The sequence below is a fragment of the Callospermophilus lateralis genome, chromosome 1 (genome assembly GCF_048772815.1).
Source record: "Callospermophilus lateralis isolate mCalLat2 chromosome 1, mCalLat2.hap1, whole genome shotgun sequence".
NCBI lineage: Eukaryota > Metazoa > Chordata > Mammalia > Rodentia > Sciuridae > Callospermophilus > Callospermophilus lateralis.
The window spans coordinates 92,142,396-92,167,096 of NC_135305.1; the positions used below are offsets into that span (position 1 = coordinate 92,142,396).

At 37.7% G+C, this 24,701-nt stretch overlaps 1 protein-coding gene and 1 pseudogene across 2 annotated transcripts in view; both read right to left on the minus strand.

The window, feature by feature from the left end:
- The window catches only part of Aoah (acyloxyacyl hydrolase), a 203,312-nt gene that overhangs the window by 137,003 nt on the left and 41,608 nt on the right, over positions 1 to 24,701 (minus strand). For both annotated transcript variants that reach the window (XM_076864004.2, XM_076864014.2), the window contains 2 exons: positions 17,874 to 17,940; positions 2,499 to 2,598 (listed from right to left, as the gene is read on the minus strand). In XM_076864004.2, coding sequence (XP_076720119.1) covers positions 2,499 to 2,598; positions 17,874 to 17,940 — 167 coding nt within the window. The remainder of the gene's footprint in view (positions 1 to 2,498; positions 2,599 to 17,873; positions 17,941 to 24,701) is intronic.
- LOC143411876 (rRNA-processing protein FCF1 homolog pseudogene) lies at positions 10,109 to 10,679 on the minus strand (annotated as a pseudogene).

Below are 24,701 nucleotides of genomic sequence, written 5' to 3' on the forward strand. Positions count from 1 at the left end.
GGAGTTTCTAAAACACTGACTCAGTGATAAGACCCCAGCCAAACTCTCTGAGCAGAGTGACAGGATGCCAGTTCTGTTCTTTCCTAAGGGAGTAACTTTCATCAAATTGCATAAACTCCTCAACTCTCAATTTTCTCAACTGCAAACGGAGTTATACTGATTTGAATACCCTAGGGTTGAATGAGGGACTAAGCAAGATGAAGCATGAACCTCTGCCCAGCATCTGGTGCCCAGAGTGCTCAGGACATGCCAGTTATTGCTATTGAAGGAAACACAGAGGCAGAGGAGAGAGAAGCTGTTCAGGTTCACTCTGACTGTTCCTCTTGTCTGGATCATCTGTAGAAATGGAGGCTGCTCAGGGGGATTTAAGAAGAGGAGGAAAGTCCAGAGCAATCCCCAGAGGAAGTAAGGGGAGTTGCCGAGGAGGCAGGCGAAGGCCCACCAGCAGCACTGGCACCCAGCTGGGGCAGAAAATGAGTGTTTTCAGGTGAAATCCTTCAGCTCCCTCCCAAAGAGGATGGTTGAGATGTTCCTGAGTTGGGGATTGTACTGGGAAGTCCAGGAAATGAAAGGTGGGATATAAACTCCAGAGAAAAATTTAAAAATTTAAAATAAAGAATGCTATTTTAACTGTGAGAGTTTTAAAGGTGAGCATTTTGTATGTATGTGGCTGGGATTTAATGTGATTATAACATGGCATTATTTATGAAAATCACAGAAGCCCAGATCACTGACCTTCCTACACAAGGAAACACTTCCTCCTTGTGATATCAAATGGTGATTATTAGAATACAATACTCGCATGCCATTGAACACATAATATGGTTTTATTAAAGACTTAAAAGCAGCATACTACAAGGATGCAGCTACATCAAGGTTTATAGCAGCACAATTCACAATAGCAAAATTGTGGAACCGACCTAGATGCCCTTCAGTAGATGAATGGATAAATAAACTGTGGTATATATACACAATGGAATATGACTCGGGATTAGAAGAATAAAATCATGACATTTGCAGGCAAATGAATGGAGTTGGAGAATATTATTCTAAGTGAGGTAAGCCAAGCACAAAAAAACCAAATGCTGAATGTTTTCTCTGATATGTGGATGCTGATGCATAATTGGGATGGCTGGGGAGCATGGGAGGAAATTAGATAGGGCAAAGGGGAGGGAGGGAAAGGGAGGAGGCATGGGGGTAGGAAAGACGGTGAAATGAGATGAACATCATTACTCTAAGTACATGTATGAAAACATAAATGGTATGGCTCTACTTTGTGTACAACTAGAGACATAAAAATTGTGCACTATATGTGTAATATGAATTGAAATGCATTCTGCTTTCATATATAATGGATTAGAATTAAAAAGAACTGTACAGGCCACCTTGTAAAAAATTTAAAAATTTAAAAAAAATTAAAATTATCTAACTCTGTTAGAAACTAGTAGAGTCCACAGCTTCTCAGGTGGAATTAGGGGAAATTTAATTGGTAGTCAATAATGGATGAAGCATGAAATACACACATACTCCAGGCATTTGAATCCTTTCTTCTTGCTCAGGGAGAGAGGCTTATGATATTTAATGCTGTCAGTCAGCAAAATCATGTGCATTGGTTAGGCTGCAAAGAATTAGAATTGACTTCTAATTTCAATGTGAATAAAAAAATTTATAATTAAAATAGAAACAGAGGAATCACAATGCTGGGAAAAGAAATCAAGAAATTTTTCTTATAGGAAGTTTGTGAAAATCATATTGTGAGGTCTAATAGGATTTGATATTATACTTTCATCTGGAGTGTGGGGAGGGAATTGTGTCAACATTTACAGCCTTGTCTTTGACTGCAATCCAATTAAAAGTTGCTCGAAATGATATAATGCACGCAGGGTGTTCTGAACAGCTTTCTCTGAATAATAATGATATTTATAATAATCCCATTAGCTATCATTTTTATTAACACCTTTTTATATAGCAGGCAGTGTGCTAAGCATTTTATGTTCTAGCTCACTTACTTCCCATGATAAATCTAGGAGGGAGGTATTTTCTTTTACACATTTTATGAGTGAGGACAACAAAGCTCTGACTAGGGTGACCAACTGTGTAAGTTTTCCCAGGATGTGGGACTTTCATTGCTGATCCTAGGAAAGTCCTGGGCAACCTGGGATGAGCTGGTCACTCTTTAAGAGTGACTTGCTTGGTTTTTAAGTGGTAGAGAAGTGGATTTAAACTTGTTTTCCTTGGTTGATTAACTCTCCTTCCTGCTGCCAGTCCAGCTCAATATTACTGTCCACAATAGCTAGATAGCAAAGACATTCTTTGTAGCCTGAGAGGAGGGGTCTAGGTTGAAACTAGTGAATATTATTTCACATGGAGTAATTGAAAATGTCATCTTGACTTTCCTGTCCCCAAACCTCAGAGTAAGTGAAGTTGAGCATCCTTGATGACATTTTCAAAGGGCTTTAATGTCACTGTAGACAACATTCAGGGTGGAGCCCACTTACCCTGGAAAGCGGGTAGAGATGGCACAGCGGTTGGCCAGTGTTCTGCTTACAAAATTCCAGAGTGTGACACACCACATCAGCATTCATACCTGCCTCAAGCCTAGAGGGAAATGGGGCAAAACAAAGGCTATTAACATCTCTCAGGAAGGAAAGATTAGGAAATCGAAGCTATTTCAGAGAAAGGTGAGTCTCCAGAAGGGATTCTAATACCAACTACTTGGGGCAGCCTGGCCTTCAAGAGCCCCATGTGGGTAGCTTCTGGAACATAAGGATTTCTGGCCATTGCTCTCTGCTCCATCTAGAATAAGGTCTTGGGGGCAGAAAGGGCACACACAGCCCTCAGCTGAGTCAGCCTTTCTCATGAGCTTTGAGGTTCTGTTTAGATGAAACCACAAATACAATTAGAAAGGTCCTAGGTATAATTTGAGGGAAGAATATTTTGAAGTTTGCAGGTTAAAAGCAAAAAAAAAAAAAAAAAAAAAAAAAAACATTTATGATACACTCTTCAGCACCTAAAATTATTTTCTTTTTCTTTTTGGTACCAGGGATTGAACTCAGGGGCACTCAACCACTGAGTCACATTCCAAGCAGTATTTTGTATTTTATTTAGAGACAGGGTCTCACTGAGTTGCTTAGTGCCTCACTGTTGCTGAGGCTGGCTTTGAACTCACATGATCCTCCAGTCTCAGCCTCTAAAATGATTGTCTTAGGTATAATTCAAACCATCTTTTTTCCTTTAAGTAAAGAAAATATAATATAGATTTATTTCTTTCCCTGGGATGGTGTAAAGATAGAGCTCTTTGGTGTACATCTAGATAAACCTTCCATATCCATTTTCTCTTTGGCACTCCAAAAACTGCTTACCAAAAAAAAAAAAAAAAGAAAAGAAAAAAGAAAAAAGAAAAAAAAAGCGTATGATGTGCTGCTTTGAATGAAGGAAAAACTATGGATTTTTAGTAAAAATTTCAATGATATTATTGATTCAAACCAAATCAAAGCAGGAAAAACAAACAAATCCAACAACTTTGGTTGGTAATACCCAGAGATAAACCTTTGTATTATGTGGACAGTGATGGGTTCTAGAAAACACTTTATGGAGTCTCTTCCAGGCCACTTGACTTTCCCCTTCAGCTATAGGGGTGGGCTTCTGGTAACCACTTTGATGTATTAGTCCCCCTTATCTTTGGGAGATATGTTCTGAAACGTTTAGTGGATACCTGATGCAGCAGAGGTAACAGGTTTATACCAAACCCTGTATATATCATACTTTTGCATATACATTCTTAACTACCATACAGTTGAATTTATAAGTTAGACACAGAAAGAGATTAATAACAATAATGATAAATAAAATAGAACAGTTCTAATAATATTTCATAATAAGAGTTATTTAAAACTTATAAATTATTTCTGGAATTTTCTAGTTAATATTTTTGGATGGCAGTTGAGTGCAGGTCACTGAAACAGGATAAAGGGGAACTCTGTACCCTATAATTCCTGGCCAATTGATTGAACTTCATCAGACGACTGTTCCAAGCAGAACCAATCAGATGCTCTCTTAGGAAAAACTGGAATTGTTAAAAAAGTTTGACTTTGGTCCAGACTATTCTCAAATTAAAAGGAGCTGTAGTCAACTGGGACTGTAATATAGTCATCTCCCAGCATGTGGACTGAGTCTCTGGAAAGCGAGTCTGCAGGAAGGGGTTCTGGGACAGAATACAGAAGGAATGAGGAAGCCCGGGGAGAGCACACCAGGGTTCCTTTGGTTCCAGATTCAGTCTCCTTTAGATACCTAGATATGTCCCTGCCCTTGAGTTCCATGATATGTGCTCTCTAGGTTCCTTACTTCTCTCCCTATCAAACCATTACAGTGATGACCTCCGTGACTATTACTATTACTGCCACCTTTCTTTTCCTCTCCATGCCCTCCTCTTCTTCTTCCTCTTCCTTCTTCAAAACCCAGGTCAAAGAACCAATCAAATACAAATAAATAGATGAGCAAAAGGAAGTCTAGTAGAGCAGAGGAAGGAGTAGGAAGGAGGGAGGAGGAGTAGGAAAGAGGGAGGGAAAAGAGGGACCAAGTATTGAAATCAAATTTCACCCACATATGAGTTTGTCAGGATGAACCCAACCACTAAGTGTAACTACAAAGTTCAAATAATAATAATAATAATAATAATAATAATAATAATAATAATAATAAAACACCTCAAGGTCAAGTTGTTTCTGTTTCTTGCAACTGCAGGCAGTTATAGTCATATGTGGCCCAACCCTTGAGAACTGATGGTTAGCACTGGAACACGTGGCCAGGGCCCAAATATAAGTATTGAATCGGCTCCCCACTCCATGCCCATCTCTGTTTATTTCCCTGATGCTCATTTCACAACCTGGGTTATACACCCATCAAAAGGAATTTTAAACCTGGACATGCAGAATAAAAAATGAGATTTAAAAAGGTAAAGGAAAAATGAAAAGCAAACAAAATATTCTGGTTTTTACTTAATGAATGAGCAGTGCTTTTAATGGTTGCTGAACATCATAATAATTTTAAAATCTCTAATAATTTTATCTTTGAACCACCACCCCTTCAAATGCTGGAGGGGACCTTGAGGATTTATTTATACCATGCATCCTCCTGTAGACAGAGTTGCCTGTTGTATTAACAAAACTGTGTCTTATCAAAGCCCATCAGAGAAACAGGTCCACCTTCAAATAAATCTACCACTACACGAAGATAGGTTGTGACTACAAGCCTCCAAATTTCATTCCAGCCCAATGAGACTGACAACGTGGTTGACATGATGGCTTATCAACCTTGTGCAAGTAAGAGTTAAGAAGGAAAAACAGTTCATCCTAGTTCATCATGAAAGTCACCTGCTTAGCCCCAGAGTCCCTTCATGGGAGGTGTACGTGTGGGATGTAACTCAAAGTGTTAAAGGAAACCAAGTCTTCTAAGCAGCAGGCCAAGCTGTTTGTTACAGATAAAGTCAATTGCCAAACTAATGTCTACTGAGGGTCAGTAAATCAGGAGAGGGTGGCTGTTTTCACACATCTGTTCTCAACTTAATGGTTCATTTGTTTAACTGATGACTGCTGTCTTTATAGGGGTCTGGTATTTAGTGGACTCAGGAGAGTGATAGATGGGGCTCTGCTTAATCTTTGTTTTAAACCAAAGGCCAATATCCCATCTGTGGCAATTCTGGACCACCAGAGCCAACTCATCATACCGCATCCAAGATCTGTTCTCCTTTATCCTGCAAGAGAGCAGAATTTCAAGTGCATGAACTTGAATGTGGGAATGGACATGGAGACCACTCAGTCAAAGAGTGAGGCTAGCCCTCTCTGATCTGGGGAATAGGAGAGGGTAACTGGGCAAGGATCCTCGAAGATCCTTTAAGGTAGGACTTTATCACCAAAGACTTAAAGTGAGAAGTACTCCTCTTGACAAAAAAATAACATACTGAGCCACATAAATCCACACAAATTTAATATCATTAAAATATGCAAGATGCATGAGAAGTAACAAGGTAGCACATTCCCTCTTAACTAATCTTGGGACAGAAGGCGTAGACTAGACATGATATGATATCTTTAGGAAATACCCAAACTCATGAGAACCATTTTCACCTAACACTATTTTCTTTTCCCCCAGAGCAGCAAGTGAGACAAAAATGATTGCATTTTCTTAAACTTTTTTTTTTGGCTCCCCCAAAATTTGAAAGAAACATCTAGAGATTTCCCTCCAAACCCCTGCTTTCACACATTCATAGCTGCCTCAATATCAACATCCCCTACCAGTGCATTTGCTAAAATTCCTAAGCTACAATGACATTTAGATGTCATCACTATTATTTAAAGTCCATAGTTTACACTGTGGTTCACTTTTAGTGTTGTACATTCTTAGGATTTGGACAAATGTGTAATGACATGTAGTCACCATGTAAGCATCATACAGAGTATTTTCACTGTCCCAAAAGTCCTTTGTGCCATGCCTATTTATCGCTCCTTCAATTCTAACTTCTGGTGTTCACTAAATTTTTGCTGTTTCCATAGATTGGTCTTTTCCAGAATGTCATATATTTGGAATGTCATAAAGTTGGAAAAGGTATAAACCCTTTTCACTTTGCCTTCTTTTCTTCAGTAATATGCATTTGAATTTCCTCCTTGTGTTTTCATGTTTTGATAGTTCATTTCCTTTTATTGATGAATAATAAATATTTCATTGCATGCTTGTACCACAGGCTTAAAAAAATCCTACTGGACATTATGTTTGCTTCTAGGTTTTGATGATTATGAATAATGGTACTATAAACATTCATGTGTAGCTATTTGCAAGAACATAGTTTTCAGTTCAGTTAGATAAATATTCAAGAGTATAAGGGGGTATAGGAAGGGAGGGGCATAGGAATAGGAAAGACAGTAGAATGAATCGGACATAACTTTCCTATGTTCATATATGAATACACCACCAGTAAAATTCCACATCATGTACAATTACAAGAATGGGATCCTAATTAGAATAAGTTATACTCTTTGAATGTATAATATGTCAAAAATATACTCTAATGTCATGTATATCTAAAATGAACAAATAAAAAAAAAAGAAAAGAGAAGAAAAAAGAGTATAATTGCTGTATTGCACGGAAAGGCTATAGATAGTTTTTAAAGAAACTCGCTGTTTCAGTTGTTTTGAAATTTGGTCATTCTAATGGTGAGTTATGGTATCTCCTTGTTCATTTAATTCACAATCCCTTAAGAGCATATGATGTTTAGCATCTTTACATGTATTTATCTGCTATCAGTATATCTTCTTTGATGAAATATCTGTTAAGTTCTTTGTATCATATTTAAAATAGGATTTTTTTTATTATTGAGTTTTAAGAATTGTGTTACTTATCTTTTTGTCACTCATAAGAAAATGCTCAAGATAACTAATTCAAAAGGAGGAAAGGTTTATTTTGGCTCATGCTTTCCGAGCTTGCAATCCTTGGTCATTTGACCCTGATGCTCTGGCACAGGACCATCATGATGGGAGTATGTGACAGAGTGGGCCTGTTCACCTCATGGCTGCCAGAAAACAAGAGAGAAAGGAGTTGGGTTCCCAACAGCCCCTTCAAGGACATGCTCCCAATTACCTTCCTTTCACTAGGCTCCACATCCTGAAGGTTCTACCACCTTCAAATAGTGCCACAGGCTGGGGACTAAGCTGTGGATTTCACCTTTGGGAAACACTCAAGATCTAAACCACAGCAAGAAATCTTTGTGCATTTTGAATAATAGTTTTTATCAGATGTTTTTATTTTGCACATGGTTTCTTCATTTATGTGACTGACATTTTCATTTCCTTGGCATTGTCTATTTGTAGAGTAAAAATTTTAATTTTCATGATACCTAGTTTATCAGTTCCTTATTCATGGCTCATAACATTTTAGATCCTAAAAATTTATCATCAAACCCAAGGTCATCTAGATTTTCTTCTACATTGTCTTCTGGGAGTTTTATGGAGTTAATTGTTACATTTAAGCCCATTTGAGCTCCATTTTAGCTCATTTTTTGTGAAGTCTGTGTCTACTTGTTCAATCCTAGTACATAAGAAAGTATTCACTTTTGTATATTAGCCTTTTATTCTGTAACCTTGATATAATTGCTTATTAGTTCCTGGATTTGTTGTTGTTTATTCTTTTGGATTGTCTACATAGAAAATCATTTCATTTGCAAACAAAAAATGATTTTATTTCTTCCTTCCCAATCAGTTTGCATTTTATTTCCATTTATTGTCTTATTGCATTGGCTAAGACATCTATTATGCTATTGAAAAGTATTAGTGAGAGAGGCATCCTTGCCTTGTGCCTGATCTTAGTAGGAAAGATCCTAGTTCTCAGCATTAAGTACAATGTTACGATGAAGTGATATTGGCCAAATTATGTTGTTATATTTATGCATTTGTGAATATAGAACAAACCCCATCATTATTTATAACTATAATGTACCAGTAAAAATGATATAGTTTTAGTTTTAGGTTTATTGTAGTATTTATCAAGTTGCAGACGTTTCATTTTAATTTCCAGTTTACTGAGAGTTTTATATTGAATGGAGGTTGGATTTTTTTCAAATGATTTTTCTGCATCTGTTGATATGATCATTCAAGTTTTCTTTTTGAGCCTGTTGATGTGATGGATTACATTAATTGATGTATGTGAAACAGCTTTGCATACCTGTGATAAGTTCTTCTTTGTTGTGGTATGTAATTTCTTCCCATTTTTAGATTTGATTTGCTAATGTTTCATGAAGTTTTTTTCTCTATGTTCTTGAGAATAGAAAATATTATTCTGTAGTTATCTTATAATGTCTCAGTCTGGTTTTGGTTTTAGTGTGGTGCTGATTTCATAGTACGAGTTAGGAAGTATTCCCTTAGTTTTTCTCTTCTGAATAGATTATACAGAATTGTTATGATTTCTTTCTTGAATGTTTGATAGAATTCACAAGTTAGTCTATCTGGGCCTGGTGCTTTTTATTTCAAAGGTTAAATATTGATTCTATTTCTTTGATAGATGTAGGCCTATTCATATTTTCTGTTTCTTCTTGTGTAAGTTTTGGTGGCTTGGGGTTTTCAAGGAATTGGCCTTTTTCATCTAGGTTATCAAATTTAGAGGCATAATGTTATTCATAGTATTTCTTATTTATCCTTTTAACATCATGGGGTTTATAATGATGTTCTCTCTTTCATTTCTCATATCGATAATTTGTGTCCTTTCTTGTTTTTTCTTACTTGGCATGGTTAGAGGTTTATAAGTTTTATTGATCTTTTTAAAGAGCTAGATTTTGGTTTTATGGATTTTTTATATTAATTTCTTAATTTTAATTTTACTTTTTGGCTCTAACTTTTAAATTTATATTCCTCACTTGCTTGAATTTAATTTCTTCTTTTTCTTCTGTTATCATAAGGTGGAAGCTTAGATGATTGATTTTAGATCTTTCTTCTTTTCTAATATCTGCACTCAATGCTATCAATTTCCCTCTGAGCTCCACTTTCTCTTTATTTCACAAATTTTAATAACTTGTAATTTCACTTTTCCCTCTTTTAAAATTTCTCGAGATTTTCTTTCTTTGATCTCTGTGTTATTTAGAAGTATGTTGTTTAATTTCCATATGTTTGGGATTTCCTGTTTTCTTTCTTTTGTTGATTTCTAGTTTAATGCCACTGAGGTCTGAGAGCAGTCATTTTATGATTTATATTCTTTAAATTTTGTTAAGATGTGCTTTTTGGATCAAAATGTGTTCTGTCCTGGTGAATATTCTATTTGAGCCTGAGAAGAATGTGCATTCTGCTACTGTTGGATGAAGTATTCTTTAGATGTTTTTCCTTGCTTTGAAGTATGTTTCATTTAAAATTAATATAGTTATTCTTGCTTTCTTTGGATTAATGTTAGGATGGGATATCTTTATTCGTTCACCTTTTGTTTTTCAAAAATCATCAAAAAGAGTATATTTAACCATACTCTGCTCATTATAGAGCAAATGGATGAACAGAATAATTCATAGCATATTTACTGAAATGGTAAGAGAGAAAGTGGGTCAAAGTAAGGCAGAGGAAATTTGTCTTGGAGGAATCAGAACCAAAGGACTACATAATCATCTGGCATCTGCTCTATGTTGTACCTATGGTTAGAAATGTACATGTAAAGAACTCCAGGGATCTTCTAGCTATTTGTTTAAGGTCTCGGTCAACTGTATAGCCAGGATGCAACATTTGTACTGAGTTACTCTTTGTATTAAGCAGTCACCTGCATAGATTCCTTGGTGTGTGCATGGTAATTGTTTAAACCATGGATCCTTAGTGACCTTATAGCCACTCAATACTCCTGCCCCAATTTCTCAATTCCAGCTATTGCACAAACAGTTATGTAAGAGATACACTTGGCATTTTACAGTCCATCATTGACTGCACTAAGTCCAATTTGGCTTTAAGGGAAAAATTGATAAAGTTGGTATCAATCAGGATGTGAGATGGTGGGCCCAGCTGTGTATTACATTGGAAGAATTTGCAGGAAGGGTGGTGGGGGACTTCCCTTTCCTGCAGTGCACTGAGATCATCTTTCTTTTGTTTATTTTTAGATTTTGATCTTCCTTTTTGTTAAGCCTCTCATCTCTGAGACTAAGCATTCATGTCATAGTCACATATTTCCTTGCATTTTTTTTTGCTTTCCTGTGTTCACCATGCACACCTGTTTGTTCCGTATTCTTGTCTATTCATTTTTCATCTACATAGGTTTTCATGTTTATAGTGATTTCCTTGTAGATAACATATGGTCAAGTCTTGTTTTTGATCCACCCTGACAATCTCTGTCTTTTAACTGGTGCTTTTAGACTGCTGGTGTCCAAAGTGTTTATTGATATAGTTGGATTAATATTACTATATTTGTTACTGTTCTTTATTTGTTGCTCTTGTCCTTTTGTTTTTCATTTTATTTTCCATCATTTTTCTGCTTTTTGTGGTTTTATTACTTTTTATTATTTATTTATTTATTGGTACCAGGGCTTGAACCCAGGGGTACTTAACCACTGAACAACATCCCCAGCCCTTTTTATATTTTATTTTGAGACAGGTCTTGCCAAGTTTGTTAGGGCCTTCCTAAGTTTCTGAGGCTGGCTTTGAACTTGTGACCCTTCTGTCTCAGCCTCCTGAGCTGCTGAGATTACAAGTGTGTGCCATCATACCAGTTCTTTTTTTGTAGTTGTGTATGGACAGCGTGCCCTCATTTTATTTGTTTATTTTTATGTGGTGCTGAGGATCAAACCCAGTACCTCACACATGCTAGGCAAGTGCTCTGCCACTGAGCTATAGCCCCAGCCCTGTGGTTTTAAGTGAGCATTTTATATAATTCTATTTTCTCTCTTAGCATGTCAATTTGTACTTCTTTTTTTCTTACCTTTCTTAATAGTTTCTTACCTTTTCTTACCTTTCTTAATAGTTTCTCTAGAGATTGTAATAAACATTTACAACTAATCCAAACCCACTTTCAAATAGCACTATTCTGCTTCAGGGTACTGTGACTATAATATAATACCCCCCCCCAAAAAAAAAGAAATCCTAATTCCTCCTTCCTGTAGCTTATATAATTGCTGTCATTCCCCACCTTCACACACACACACACACACACACACACACACGCACACACAGCCCTCATATAAAAATTTATGCAAGCATACATAATTTTATATGTTGGTGCTATTACTATTTTTAACAAACTGGTAATTGTTAGGTCAATTAAGAATAAGAAAAATAAGAGTTTTTATTTTGCTTTCAAGTTTTCCTTCTTTAGTACTCTTCTATGTGAATCTGAGTTTCTGACCTATAATGTTTGTTGGTTTTTTTTCTCTCTCTCTAGATAACTTCCTTTAACATTTCAGGGAAGGAAAGTCTATTGGCAACACATACTCTCAATTTTTTTAAATTTTGTGTTTGTATAAGAAAGTCTTTATTTCTTCTTAATTTTTGAGGGCTTGATTTTCAGGGTATAGAATTCTAGGTTAGTGATTTTTTTTCATCTTAAAACTTTAAATAGTTTACTCCATTCTTTCTTCTGGTTTGCATTGTTTTGGAGGAGAGATCAGATGAAATTCTTGTCTTTGCTCCTCTGTAGGTAAGATATTCCCCCTTTAGACCTCTTTTAGGGTTTAAAATAATCTTTGATTTTTTTTTATATTTGAAAAATTTTATGCCCAGGTATAGTTTTTTGTTTGTTTTTTTGCTTTGGCATTTATACTGCTCGGTGTTTCCTGAGCTTCCTGGATCTGTGGTTTGGTGTCTGATTTTGATTTGGGAAATTCTCAGACATTATATCAGATATTTTTTCTGTTCCTTTCTCTCTCTCATTTTCCTTCTGGTACTCCTATTATACATATTTACACAGTCCGTGGACATTCTGTTTTGTTCATTCTTTGTTTCCTTTGCTTTTCAGTTTGGGAGATTTTTATTGATATATGCTCAAGTTCAAAGATTATTTCTTCAACTATTTTAATAATAAATCCCATCAAAAGCATTCTTCTTCTTCATTATTATTCATTTAATCTCTAACTTTGTGTTAGCTTTTCATTGCTGTGACAAAATGCCTTAGGAAAAACAAAGGATGAAGGATTTATTTTGGCTTATGTTTTTGTTCATTATCAGCTGGCTCCTTTGTTTCTGGACCTGTGGTGAGGCAGACCATCATGGTGGATGGTCATGGGGAAGCCAAGTAGCTCAGCTCATGGTAACTGAGAAGCAGAAAGAGGACAGAAGGGGGCTGGGAACAAGAGACACCTTTATAGTGACCTACTTCTCCCAGCTAGTTGCACATCCTGTAGTGTCCCACCACCTCTCAATAGTGCATTGGATGAACTCATCACCGGATCAATCCATTGATGAGACCGGAGCCCTCATGATCCAATCATCACTCCCTAATTCCACCTTGGAACATTGATGTATTTGGGACAAAGCCTTCAACACATAAGCCTTTGGGGAACATTCCAGTTACAAATGGTAACACACCCCCATGGCAATGACCTCTGGAGCCTTAACTCTCATATTTGACCACATCAAGCATGGGTCAAGAGAACAGTTCAGGCTTTGGTGCTCCACTACTGGTTTGTTTCTGTGGCAGTTTCTTCTACTTGTAGGAAGTTGTGATTCTCTGTTTCCACCTTCTCTCTCAAGTGTTAGAGGCAGTGGTTTGTCCAGTGACCTTATTTCTCTTAAGAATTTTAGATGTACTGTTGATTTTTCAGTTTGTTCAGCTTCTTACTTATCATAAGGACCAAGTGGTAACTTCCAAGCTCCATACACACAGAACACATCCCATATTAATTTATTTCCTTTTACTATCTTTATAGAGTTGCACAGGAGTGAGGCATGCAGGAGGGAGCCTTCAACTCATTTGGTGGAAACAATTGACAGGCTTAATTAGGATCATGGTGAATTATATTGATGACGATGATCATTATCATCATAAATCTAAAGAAAAGACTTGGGGTTTCCAGATGGGCAAAGTAATAGAACCTACAGAAAAGATTAGGGGGTAGGACTTTTTTACTTGAAGATTCTCAAATTCAGACTTTGACCTCACTCTCAAATGAAGTTTTATATAGTAATTCTAAGCAAAGAACATGCCAACAGAATTGAAAGGTCTTCCTCATATAATTTAATATTTTACCCCATTTTTGGACCACATTCCTTAGAGTATAGTATGAACTTAATAGTTTCTATAATTACAATTATCTTGAGAATAACATAATTACATTGCTTTATATTTTTTGATGTCTAGAAAAGCCATTAGTTATATTTAAATTGTACATAATTGTTATGAATTCTGCTTTGCATTTTTCTTCTAAAAATGTTAATAGTGTAGGCTTTTCTAATCTCTAAGAGCTACTGGTCTTGGAACACAAGAATTTGTGATTTAGAGGAAAACATCAATAGATAACAAGAAGCAAGGTGAGACTAACAGGACCTAGAGACAGGTTTTCTTGGCAACACTGGGAACAATAGAGGTCAGGACCTGATAGAGCACATGGACACTGGCTAGAACTGGACTTCTTAGCTAGGTCCTCCTGATATGCCATTGCCTGAAGGTTGAATTCCCCCCAAACTCATGCTGAAACCCAATCCGCAGTGGTGTTAAGAAGTAGGGCCTTTAGAGGTAATCAGGGGCAAAGCCTGCATCATGGGATTATGAAAGAGGACCAAGGGAGCTTACTTGCTCCCTCTGCCATGTGAGGCTACAGGGAGAAGGTGGCTTCTATGAAGCAAAGAGTAAGCCTTTTCCAGATAGAATTTGCTGATGGCTTGATCTTGTACTTCCCAGCCTCCAGAACTGGGACTGATAGATGTCTGTGGTGTATAAATTACTCCAGTCTAAGGGGTTTTGTTATAGCATCCCAAACACACTAAGACTCGGCATGACCCAGGTTCTTGTGGGAATGCATGAGTTTTCAGGTGTCCTACTTCTCTACGCATCCCGTGGTTCTGCCTGTGGGTAGGGAATGTAATTGCTGCATAATTAGTCCATGAATTATTGAGAACAGACTGGTATGAAATAATAGGAATGATGCCCTCTGGGTTAGGAACACATTTAATATTTTAAGGCTGATATTCAGGTAAAACTAAATCATGTGGTTGTTATTTCCAGGGCCTACATTGACCCAGAGCTGTATCTGATTACTTAAAACATAAGAAGCACAAACCATAAGAAGAGATATTCCTGTCAGCACGTAACTAACATGGGTACAGAAACATTATGGACACACAAACAAGAGGAGCACAGAACCATGAAAAGGAATAATTTATTGCAACTGTCTTACTTAAAAATAGCCCACTTGGTGCTTATGAGAATTACTTCTCTTAGGAAAATACTAGCTTCTTCCTTCCCCACTACCTACTCAGGAGTATGTCTTTCTTTTGGTGACTTCTTGGGCTGATTCTTTCTTAACAAGCATGCACATTTGTCTGTTGTATAGTTCACCAACTGTAATGCCTGTAACTACAATACTTAGTACCCTGTGTTTCTCTCTCTGACCTTGTGCTTAACTGGCTCTCACACCTGCTACTCTACAGCCTGCTACAGAAGAATATTTTGCATGGCAGCTGCTCTTTGGTACCCATTTTGGTCATGGGTATGTATTGCCTTTGTACTCCCTTTGGCTTCTGTGACTGTTGCCAGTTGTCTGTTTAGTGCCTTGATCTAAGTGCCCCAGGGTTTCCCTGCCTAAGCAGTGTTTCTTCCGACAGCATTGGCTAGCACTAGGTGTGTAAACAGATTCATTGACTAGGATTAAAGGTGTTTTTCTACTTTTCTATTTTAATATTACTATCAAAAATATTTTCTTTGGAGCAGTCTGGTCATGGCTCAATTGAAGTAATACTTTTATGTATTTAAAGATTTCATTAGTTAACAAACATTAATTGAAGATTTTATACACTCAAGTATTTTATCAGAACCTGGAGATGCAAAGTGCTCTCCTCCTTTCTTCATTCCCTCCTCTTTTTCCTTCCCTCCTTCCTTCTGTCCCTTCCTCCCTTCCTTTCTTCTTTGAATAGTCAATATTTTGCTAAGTACTTGGAGATATAAAAATGAGTGCAATGCAGTCCTAGTCCTCATAAAACTTTCAATCTAGTAGCAACTCAGAAAAGTAAAGGGATCATTAAATTACAAACAGGTGCAATAAATGATGTGCTAGAGGTTTGCATTGGTTCTAGGAGATTGTGCATGTGTGTGTGTGTGTGTGGGGGGCACCTATGGCCTATGTGTAGTGGGGATAGCATGTTCCTATTAGCTTGCATTTGTTTCCAGAAGAGGTGACCTGGAGCTGAGTTCTGGGAGTCCAGGTTTTGCATGTGCCAGGCTTGGAAACATCTACAAACGTCTTAAGGCAAAACCTTCTTTGTGGGTAAGGAGAACTATAAGTGGAGTAGGTCCTGTGGGGTAGCAAGGGATGAATCTGGAAAAGTTCAGGACCATTTCATGAAGATTTTTGTGCACAAGGGTAGGAAACCTGCAGAGTGCTGACTTTGAGGAATGTTATGCAAAGGGAGTGCCATGATTAGCTTTGCATTCAAAAGATAATAGTCTAATAATATCGTAGGTTATGGCATTGCAGGGCAACGGGCAAGCCTGCACATCTGTTCTGGTGAGGAGGTAGTGGCAATAATCAAGGTATTTGCTAAAAAGCCTGGGTACCTGCCCTTGAACATTCACACTTCAAGGCTCATGATAAATCACTGTAATGGAGCAAGCTGAGTGTTAGTAGAGGTAGGAATACACGGTAAAACAGCGTTTATCTCCCTTGTCTTTTTAATTTAAGCTCCTTCGGACTTTAAAATTCTGTGGCTCTAGGCTATCTGCTGTGGAGGATGGTGCTGTGTCTGAGTCTCTCTACTTTAAGGCTAATGGCACATCAAAGAGGAACCCTATGAGAATGTTCCTAGGAGCACTGTTCACAGAGGGGAAACAGGAAGCAACTCAAATGCCCATCAGAGAGAGAGGGAGTAAATTGACAACTGTAGAGACACCAAGCAATGTTATATCCAGTTGGAGTGAATGAACCACAGCCGTGACACAACTATGCGAGGGCATCTTAGACATGCAAACTTAAGTGATAAGTTCCAAAAGGTCTATAAAATATGATGCCTTCTCCCTAAAGTAAGAAAACAGCTAAAATAAAATTATATGCTTTTAAGAGAGATACATGACCTACCTATTATGTAATTTACATTTTTGTATATAATTAAACTATAGACAGAGGACAGTAAGAGAAGGATGGACAGGGAATGCTGGATGATGTTCCCGTGGGTGGGAAGAGCACGACCACGTGGTTAGACTAAGTGATTGTCAAGGTTAGTGATTGTCAAGAAAGAGCGGGACCACGTGGTTAGACTAAGTGATTGTCAAGGTTCTGGACTTCAGTTTGGGGTCCTTATTACATTATTCAAAGTGATTAAGTAAGTAACTACAGCTCACGTACAGGAAAGCCATATGTGGCTTGCTGGTAAAATTGTGCCACAAATAGGAATGTGGCTTAACTAGTCTAGGGCCCTGAGCTGAAGAAGGAAGAAAGGTAAAAAGAGAAGAAGAAGCAGGTAGTGATGATGATATGGAGCTGGGAAGGTGGAGTGAGCCAGGAAACAGTGAGGTGGGTTTGAGGTGGCTAAGGGAATAAAGCACCAGGCAACCCGCATCACTTGTCAATCAGCGGTTTCTCCTGGTCAATCCTGGAAGGACACAGAGCTCAGCAAGATCACCTGACCAACCACAGGTGGACTCTAAAAGCCTCCCTTTCCTGTCCCAAGCCCTCTCTTTCTGCACTAAGCCCAATAAAGTTCCAATCCAGTTGAGCCTGGGTGTGATTCCCCTGGACCCCCACTCTCTTGGACTGGAGGGTCTTGCTGTGGAGCACATCTCAATAAAGCCTTGTTCAGCAGCTTTCAATCTACCTACTTTTGATCACCGGTGCCTGACCTTACAGAAACCAGCCAGTGTGAGGAGAGAAGACCCTGGAGAATAGGGGTTGGGAGGGGAGGGGAGGAGTGGGCACAGGTTGGGGAGCCCACGGGTGATGGGAGCAAGTGCTTGTGTCAGCCAATAGAATAGTGTCATCTGTAGTTAGTAAATTCCCTCTGAAGGCCTCTTGGAGAAGAAGTGACCAGCTTCCCACACTGCAATTCAAGGTGAGCCTCACCAGAGTGACAAAGGAGCTGAATCTGGTTTCAATTTTCCGGTATTACCAAGACCTGGAATATCAGCTCCATTCCCATATCACCCATAGAACAAAGGCTCCTCTCTCCCAGTTTCCCTGCAGGCCCGAGCAACTGACTCGACTTCAATGCCATGTCATACTCACAGTTTTATGATGTCTGATCCAAACTTGTGAACCATTAAGTAGCAGGTGGTTTTCAAGAACAGTTTTTCTAAGAAAAAATAAAGAGAGCAAATAGAATTCATTTTATTATGGTGAATTTAAAACACAAGTTAATGATGATCTTAATGAGGAACAAAGGTTGAGTAATTAATTAATGAAGAATGTGAGTATTTATATCATTTCCATTTCAGGTTTACATGAATTCCACTTTACTAGATGTGCTAAAGACCAACAGTTTATTATGAAAACAGTTTCACTTTGGGTTTTCATTTTCTTTATCGACACCAGGGAATATCCGAATGTGGGCTTAGATCTCATTTGTTGAAATTGAAAGAAACACAACTTGTGTGAAAGTCAATAATCTGGAATGTGGATCGGACAGAGATATTCTTCTCGGGTCTAGTTTTTGCTGTTACCTTCCTGGAGCTAGAAGATCAACTGTTAACCATTGTCCCTGCACTGCCACCTGCATCCTGAACACAGACACACATGGCACAGGTACACCCTTCATCAAAATATCTTAGGAGGATTCAGGGATGTTTTGTGGATGGATCCATCTACATAATGTGACTAGTCAATTCTCATCCTGCTTCTCCACTTTGTGAGTCTGTTGTGGAACCCTGCTAATTAAACTTTGGGTCTTATAGTTAGGGCCAGATGAGCTGTCCTGGGAAGAGATGACTGAAGTGAATTGACCTTGCCAAATTGGGGGACCCAGGCCTTGCTTGAAGCGTGAGTTGTTTAAATAACAGAAAAATATAGGGAACTCTCCCTGGTTCTTCAATTTCACTTAGAGGTAAGTGATATTAAATATTATTTTTGTATTAAAATAGATATATTGCATGGATTTTTTTATTTTTTTTATTGGTTGTTCAAAACATTACAAAGCTCATGACATATCATCATCCATACATTTGGATTTTTAAAAACAATAAAGGACAACTTCAAACATAGTATGTTCTTGAACTAAGCAATTATAAATGTGTCCCCACATTACTGCTGAACTTAATGAAATAACAAGTTATAAGGGAATACTGTTATTAACTGCATAGCAATAAATTAGATAACTTAGATGAAATGGGGGAAATTCTAGAAAGACAAAAATGTCAAAAGTGACTCAAGAATAAATAAATAGACAATTTGCATAGACATATAACAAGTAGGAAGATTAAATTAGTAATAAAAATCTCACAGGTCTGCGGTTATGGCTCAGTGGTAGAGCGCTTGCCTAACACATGCAAGGCGCTGGGTTCGCTTCTATCCTCAGCACCACATAAAAAAAAACAAATTAAAAAAATAAATAAAGGTATTGCGTCCAACTACAAAAAAAAAAAAAAAAAAAAAAAGAAAAAGAAAAAATATCCTCATATATAAAAGCCCTAGACTAGAAGACCTCACTGGTGACTTCTACCAAGCATTTAAGATCAATACCAACTCATCACAACTTTTCCAAAAAATGGAAGAGGAGATTCCATTTCTTAACAGTCATAATGACAGTATTACTTTGATACAAAAACCAGGCACATCCCTTAAAAAAGAAAACTATAACTAAATTCTCTTATATATATGGCCACAAAAATCCTCAATAAAATACCAACAACATAGAAATAAGTTTTACACTGTAATCATGTAAAATTTATCCCCAAAATGAACAATTTATTTAACATCTGAAAATCAACAAATATATTACATCACATCAATAAAAGATAAAAACCATATAATCATTTAATAGATGATAAAATATCTGTCAAAATACCACATCCCTTCATGATTACAAGAGAGAGAGAGAGAGAGAACATAAACAAAAAAGTAGGAATAAAAGGGAACTTCTGCAACATGATAAAGGTTATCTACAAAAATATCACAGCTGATGTGATATTTAATGGCAAAAGAATGAATCGTTTCCTTCTAAGACGAGGAAAGACAAGAATGTTTGCTGTCACCACTTCTATTCAACATTATATTGGAAATTCTAGCCAGAAAGTTAGGCAAAGAGAGAGAGAGAGAGAGAGAGAGAGAGAGAGAGAGAGAGAGAGAGAGAGAGAGAGAAAGAGAAAAGGCATCCAGAATAGAAAAAAGGAAATAATATTATTGTGTCGATGATATCATCTTGTATGTTCAAAATCCTAAGAAATCCATTTAAAAACTATAATAACTACTAAATGAGTTTAGCAAATTTGTGGCAGGATACAAAGTTGTAATGCAAACTTAACTGTCTTTCTGTGCAGCAGAAATGAGCAAATAAATGAAATTAAGAAAACAATTCCATTTACAATAGCATCAAAAAGAATTAAATATTTAGGAATACATTTAACAAAAAGGTATGATATATTCTTTGGAACTCTATTATTAAAAGAAGTTAAAGAAGACCTAAATAAATGGAAATGCATCCTCAGTTTATGGATTGGCAGACTTAATATTGTTAAGGTGGCAATCATTCCTAAATTGGCCCACAGATTTAATGCAATCTTTATCAAAGTCCTAACTTCTATGTAGAAAATGACCAGCTGATCCTAATCTTTATGGGGAAATTCAAAATTCAGAATAGCTAAAGAAATCTTGAAAGAGGAAAACAAGGGTAGAGAGTTTATACTTTTCAATTTCAAAAATTATAAAAATAACCAAGACAGTGGGATATTAGAATAGGGATACAGATCAATGAAATAGAATAAGAAGCCTCAAAATAAACCCTAAAATGTCTAATAAATTGACTTTTCACAAGGGTGCCAAGAAAATTTCAATAGTGGGAGGAATTTAACAAATGGTGCTTGGAACAATTGGAGCAGAAGAATAAATGCATTCCCTCACCTCACACCATTATAAAAACAACTCAAGATGGACCAAAGACCTAACTGTAAAAGCTTCAACTATAAAAATCTTAGAAGAAAATATTGGTACAAATCACTGTGTGTTTGAACTAGCTTAAATATGACACCAAAAATATGAGAAAAAGGAAAAAAATGAACAAATTTGATTTCCTCAAAATTAAAAAAAATACACAGACACTTTTTTTTTGTGCTTCGAAGGTTAGCATTGAGAAAACAAAAGACAAACTACAGAATGCGAGAAGACATTTGCAAATCATATGATAGATGATTTAGCACAGGGTACTAGAATATATAAAGGACTATTAAAACTTATATCAAATTTGTGGGAGGCGATTGATTTGGACTAGGCATTTGCACTAGGCATCAAGAGACTAAACCAATGTGGAGTGTCATTGCAGCAGCAGAGCATTAGTTAAATGCAGGAGACTCCATAACCAATTAACCAATTAAACTGGAACCAATTAAGTTGTTTCTATGACACACTTCCTTCCATTTTCTATAAATGCTATCAGATCATGTTACTAGTTGGATTTCTCTGGACCTGCTTTTGTTCTAGAGTTTATCTGATTTATGAGTTTTTTGTTCTCTTCTACTTGTTCTGTTTTGTGTATAATTGCTCAAATAAGCTCTACTAAAATTTAAAAGCCTAGGGATTTTTCCTTTTAACAGATTTTTGCATAGTCAGCAGGAGCCAAAGCAGAACTCCGGGGACTTCTCAGGAGCACAATAGCCAGAGATAGGTAACTACTGAGTCCAAGATGCTCTCTGTTTTCCTGCTACATCTAGGGATCATGGGTAAATTCTCTTTAGGATTCTGAAACTACCCAGATTTGTGTTTTGAACAGAGTTTGTTTGAGCAAATTTTGGGTTTGGAAGTTGATTTTATAATCATGAATAAAAGATTCCTCTTGGTGCCTTGAGCCCAAGTCCATTTGTTCTGCGAGAGATCATATGACCCTTGGAGTTTGTAGTGGCTGAGCAGGTCAGACAGCAACTAAAATGGGTTTGTTAGGAATAAGATTGGGTCTTATAGAGATGTCTTAAATGTTTGACTGGGTCAGAAAGAAACTAGACTAGATAGATATGATGAGTTCATCTGGGGTTGACGAGTCTAGAACTCCCTCTTCCATAAGAGAAGAAATTATGAGTTCATCTGGATCTAATTAGTTTAGAACCCCTCCATCTGGAACTGCGGTCAATTTTCTGTACAGAGACCACCATTTTCTAGAGAAATGAATGAGACTTATCTTGGGGTTGCAGTGGCCACAGTGGGGAGGCAGGGACTCCAATTAGGCCTGAAGATACCCAATGAGTAACTAAAAGCAGGATACTGTTACTGGGCAGCTCTAATGCTGCTCAGGAAGAAAGAGGCTGGGCCATAATGCTCACTGCTTCAGAAATATTCAGTCAAAATGGTAGAAAAATAGGTTTCATTCCAAACCACCTTTGAAGGAAGATAGAAGAAGCTTAATTGTTTCAAAGATTCTATCTCCAAAATTCCTGAGATTGAGCTAAACCTTTGAAGGAGAGAAGTCAGGGGAGAAGAGACAGTGGCCAGGAAGTGAGAGAAAAGGCAGAACATGTACCTAAGCAGATGGAGTTGGCCTGCCTTAGATAGGCCCGACTGGGCGATCTCCATCCCCATCTTCTTTGGAGCCTTTCAGGGTGTGTGGGGGGGTCCCAGCCCCACCACTCCCTGAAGCCTCCACTCTCGGCATAAGGAAGCCATTTCTAATTTCAGGTGGGGCCCCCCAAATTCAGTCTGTTTCAATGCAACTTCATTTTTTTAATCTGTCTCCTTTATTACCTTAAACTTTTTGACTTGCTCGGCTCTACACATACACATGTTAATCATTTAAGGAGTGGTCACATAAAAGCTTTATTAGCCCTAAACTTACCTATCTGGTTCCCCTTCAAGATTGAGATGAGATGTTCAGGGACATTTGACTGTTAGCTTTTACAACATCCTCTTTCAGATCCCTGGAGAGACATCTAGGAATTTTCAGTCATTGTTCTATACCTTCCAGGGAATCATCCCCTGATGAGACTGTCACCCTGACTCAGTCAGGAGTGGTCACCGCATGGGAACCAAACTACCACCTTCCCGGATCATAGGTCTGACAGATAATCATCCTGAACAACAAGTAGAAATTGCCTCCCCAAGCAGTAAGGATTTCTCCAGAGCCACCTCACAGAATCAGAACTGAGAGATGGTCAGCCAGACCACAGTTTGACTACGACTGCTTAATCATGCAGACCTCTCATCCCTGCCCCAATGCTTCCTCTTTTTAAACCTAATGCTTCTGTTATAACCCCCAGAGATGGGGCTGAGGTGCTGGATCTCACTTTGCCTTCCTAAGATGGCCATATCAGTTAAAGTTTCTTCTCCACTTTTTACCATCACCTTTGCTGTTTGGGTTTTGGGGCAAAAGGCTGTACGGTTGGCTGGGATCCTTAGAGTGAGACCCCTGGCCTAGGACTCTGGTAACAAAACCCTTCCCCTCAGACTCTGTTGACTGCCTCTTCTTCCAATCAAGTGCCTCTTCTTGTCCTGGTCTTTGCTCTATCCCCCAAACTCTTCCTTGGTAATAAAAGAAGTTTAGAAAGGAAATCTCCATTTGAAGGGGCATCTCCCTCTCTTTCTCTGTCATATACACATATAAGATCATGTACACGTATGATCAAGAAAAGAGAAGATCAGATCATGGGAAGGTTTTTCACTGAAGAAGGCAAAGACTCAGGTCTGTTGAAACAAACTTCACCATTGACCATTTCCTGACAAGGCTTGCCATTTTCTTGACAGGTACTGGTACTGAAGCCTGAACTCAGATTAGTCATCCCAGCTGACAATAGTTTAGAGCAATTTTTAGGCAGGTTAGTTAAGAAAAGAGGAAGAGTCCTTTGACTCAATTCTCTCATGGAAGTAAATGAGGTGATTAGGAAGTTAAAAAAAAAATCTTCAGAGTAATTGGGGGAATATGAATGGACCCTTAGAAGAGCTGAAGATGAGTTTTAACAAGTTCTTTCTAGGTGTGGTCAGTTTTCTATCCTTTCTAACTCTGATTACTTTATAAACATTAATTTTTCAGGAGATTGATAACGATCAAATTCCTTTGGAGGATTTGTGTTTTTGCAGATTAGAGCCTAGCTCTGTTTAGCTAGTGGTAATTAATACACTATAGTGACATATTTTGAGGTGATATTTCCTGAACTCTTTTAATGGCTAGGTTTGTTTAATGAGAAATTGAAGCATAATTGTTAAGAAGGAGTAAATTAGTTGACTATAAATGGGATGAAAGTTTGTGGATGAACTTTGAACTTAATTCAACAATAAATAAGGCATAGTCTAATTTTTAAAAATTGCAGTGAACATGAACAGGTATATTACCAAAAACTATATATAAATGTCCAATAAGCATCTGAAAAGGTGCTCCATATCATTAGCTATCATGGAAATATAAATCCAAACCAAGATGAGACACAACTTCATGCTGTCACCGGCATCCTAGGCCAGAGGCCTAACTCCTGGGAGTCCCAGCTCACCAGGATACCACTGTCCCCCAAAAAAACAAACAGAAAAGGTTGTGGTGAAAAGCAGGAAAGGAAACTTTGGGCAGGCAATGTGAGATCCTGTCTTTGGAGTGCTGACAAGACCTTCAGGTTTAAATAGAGAAGAATTGGTGCATGGGCTGAAGGTCTGCATAGTCAACAGTCTTGTTCAAACTGTGGCCTAGTTGATCATTCTCTCAGTTCTGGTTCTGCAAAGTAGCTCCAGAAAAGTCCTTATCACTTGCAGGAGCAATTTCTACTTGCTCAGTTCATCAGAACTGTCATCTGGAAGGTGGCAATTCAGTTCCCATGAGAGGATGGCTCCTACTGTTCCTTAAAGGAGTAGGACAACAACTGGAGATTTCTAGTGCCACTTCAGGGGTCTGAAACAGGATGCTGCAAATCTCCTTGCAAATCTGTCCTCAGTCTTGAA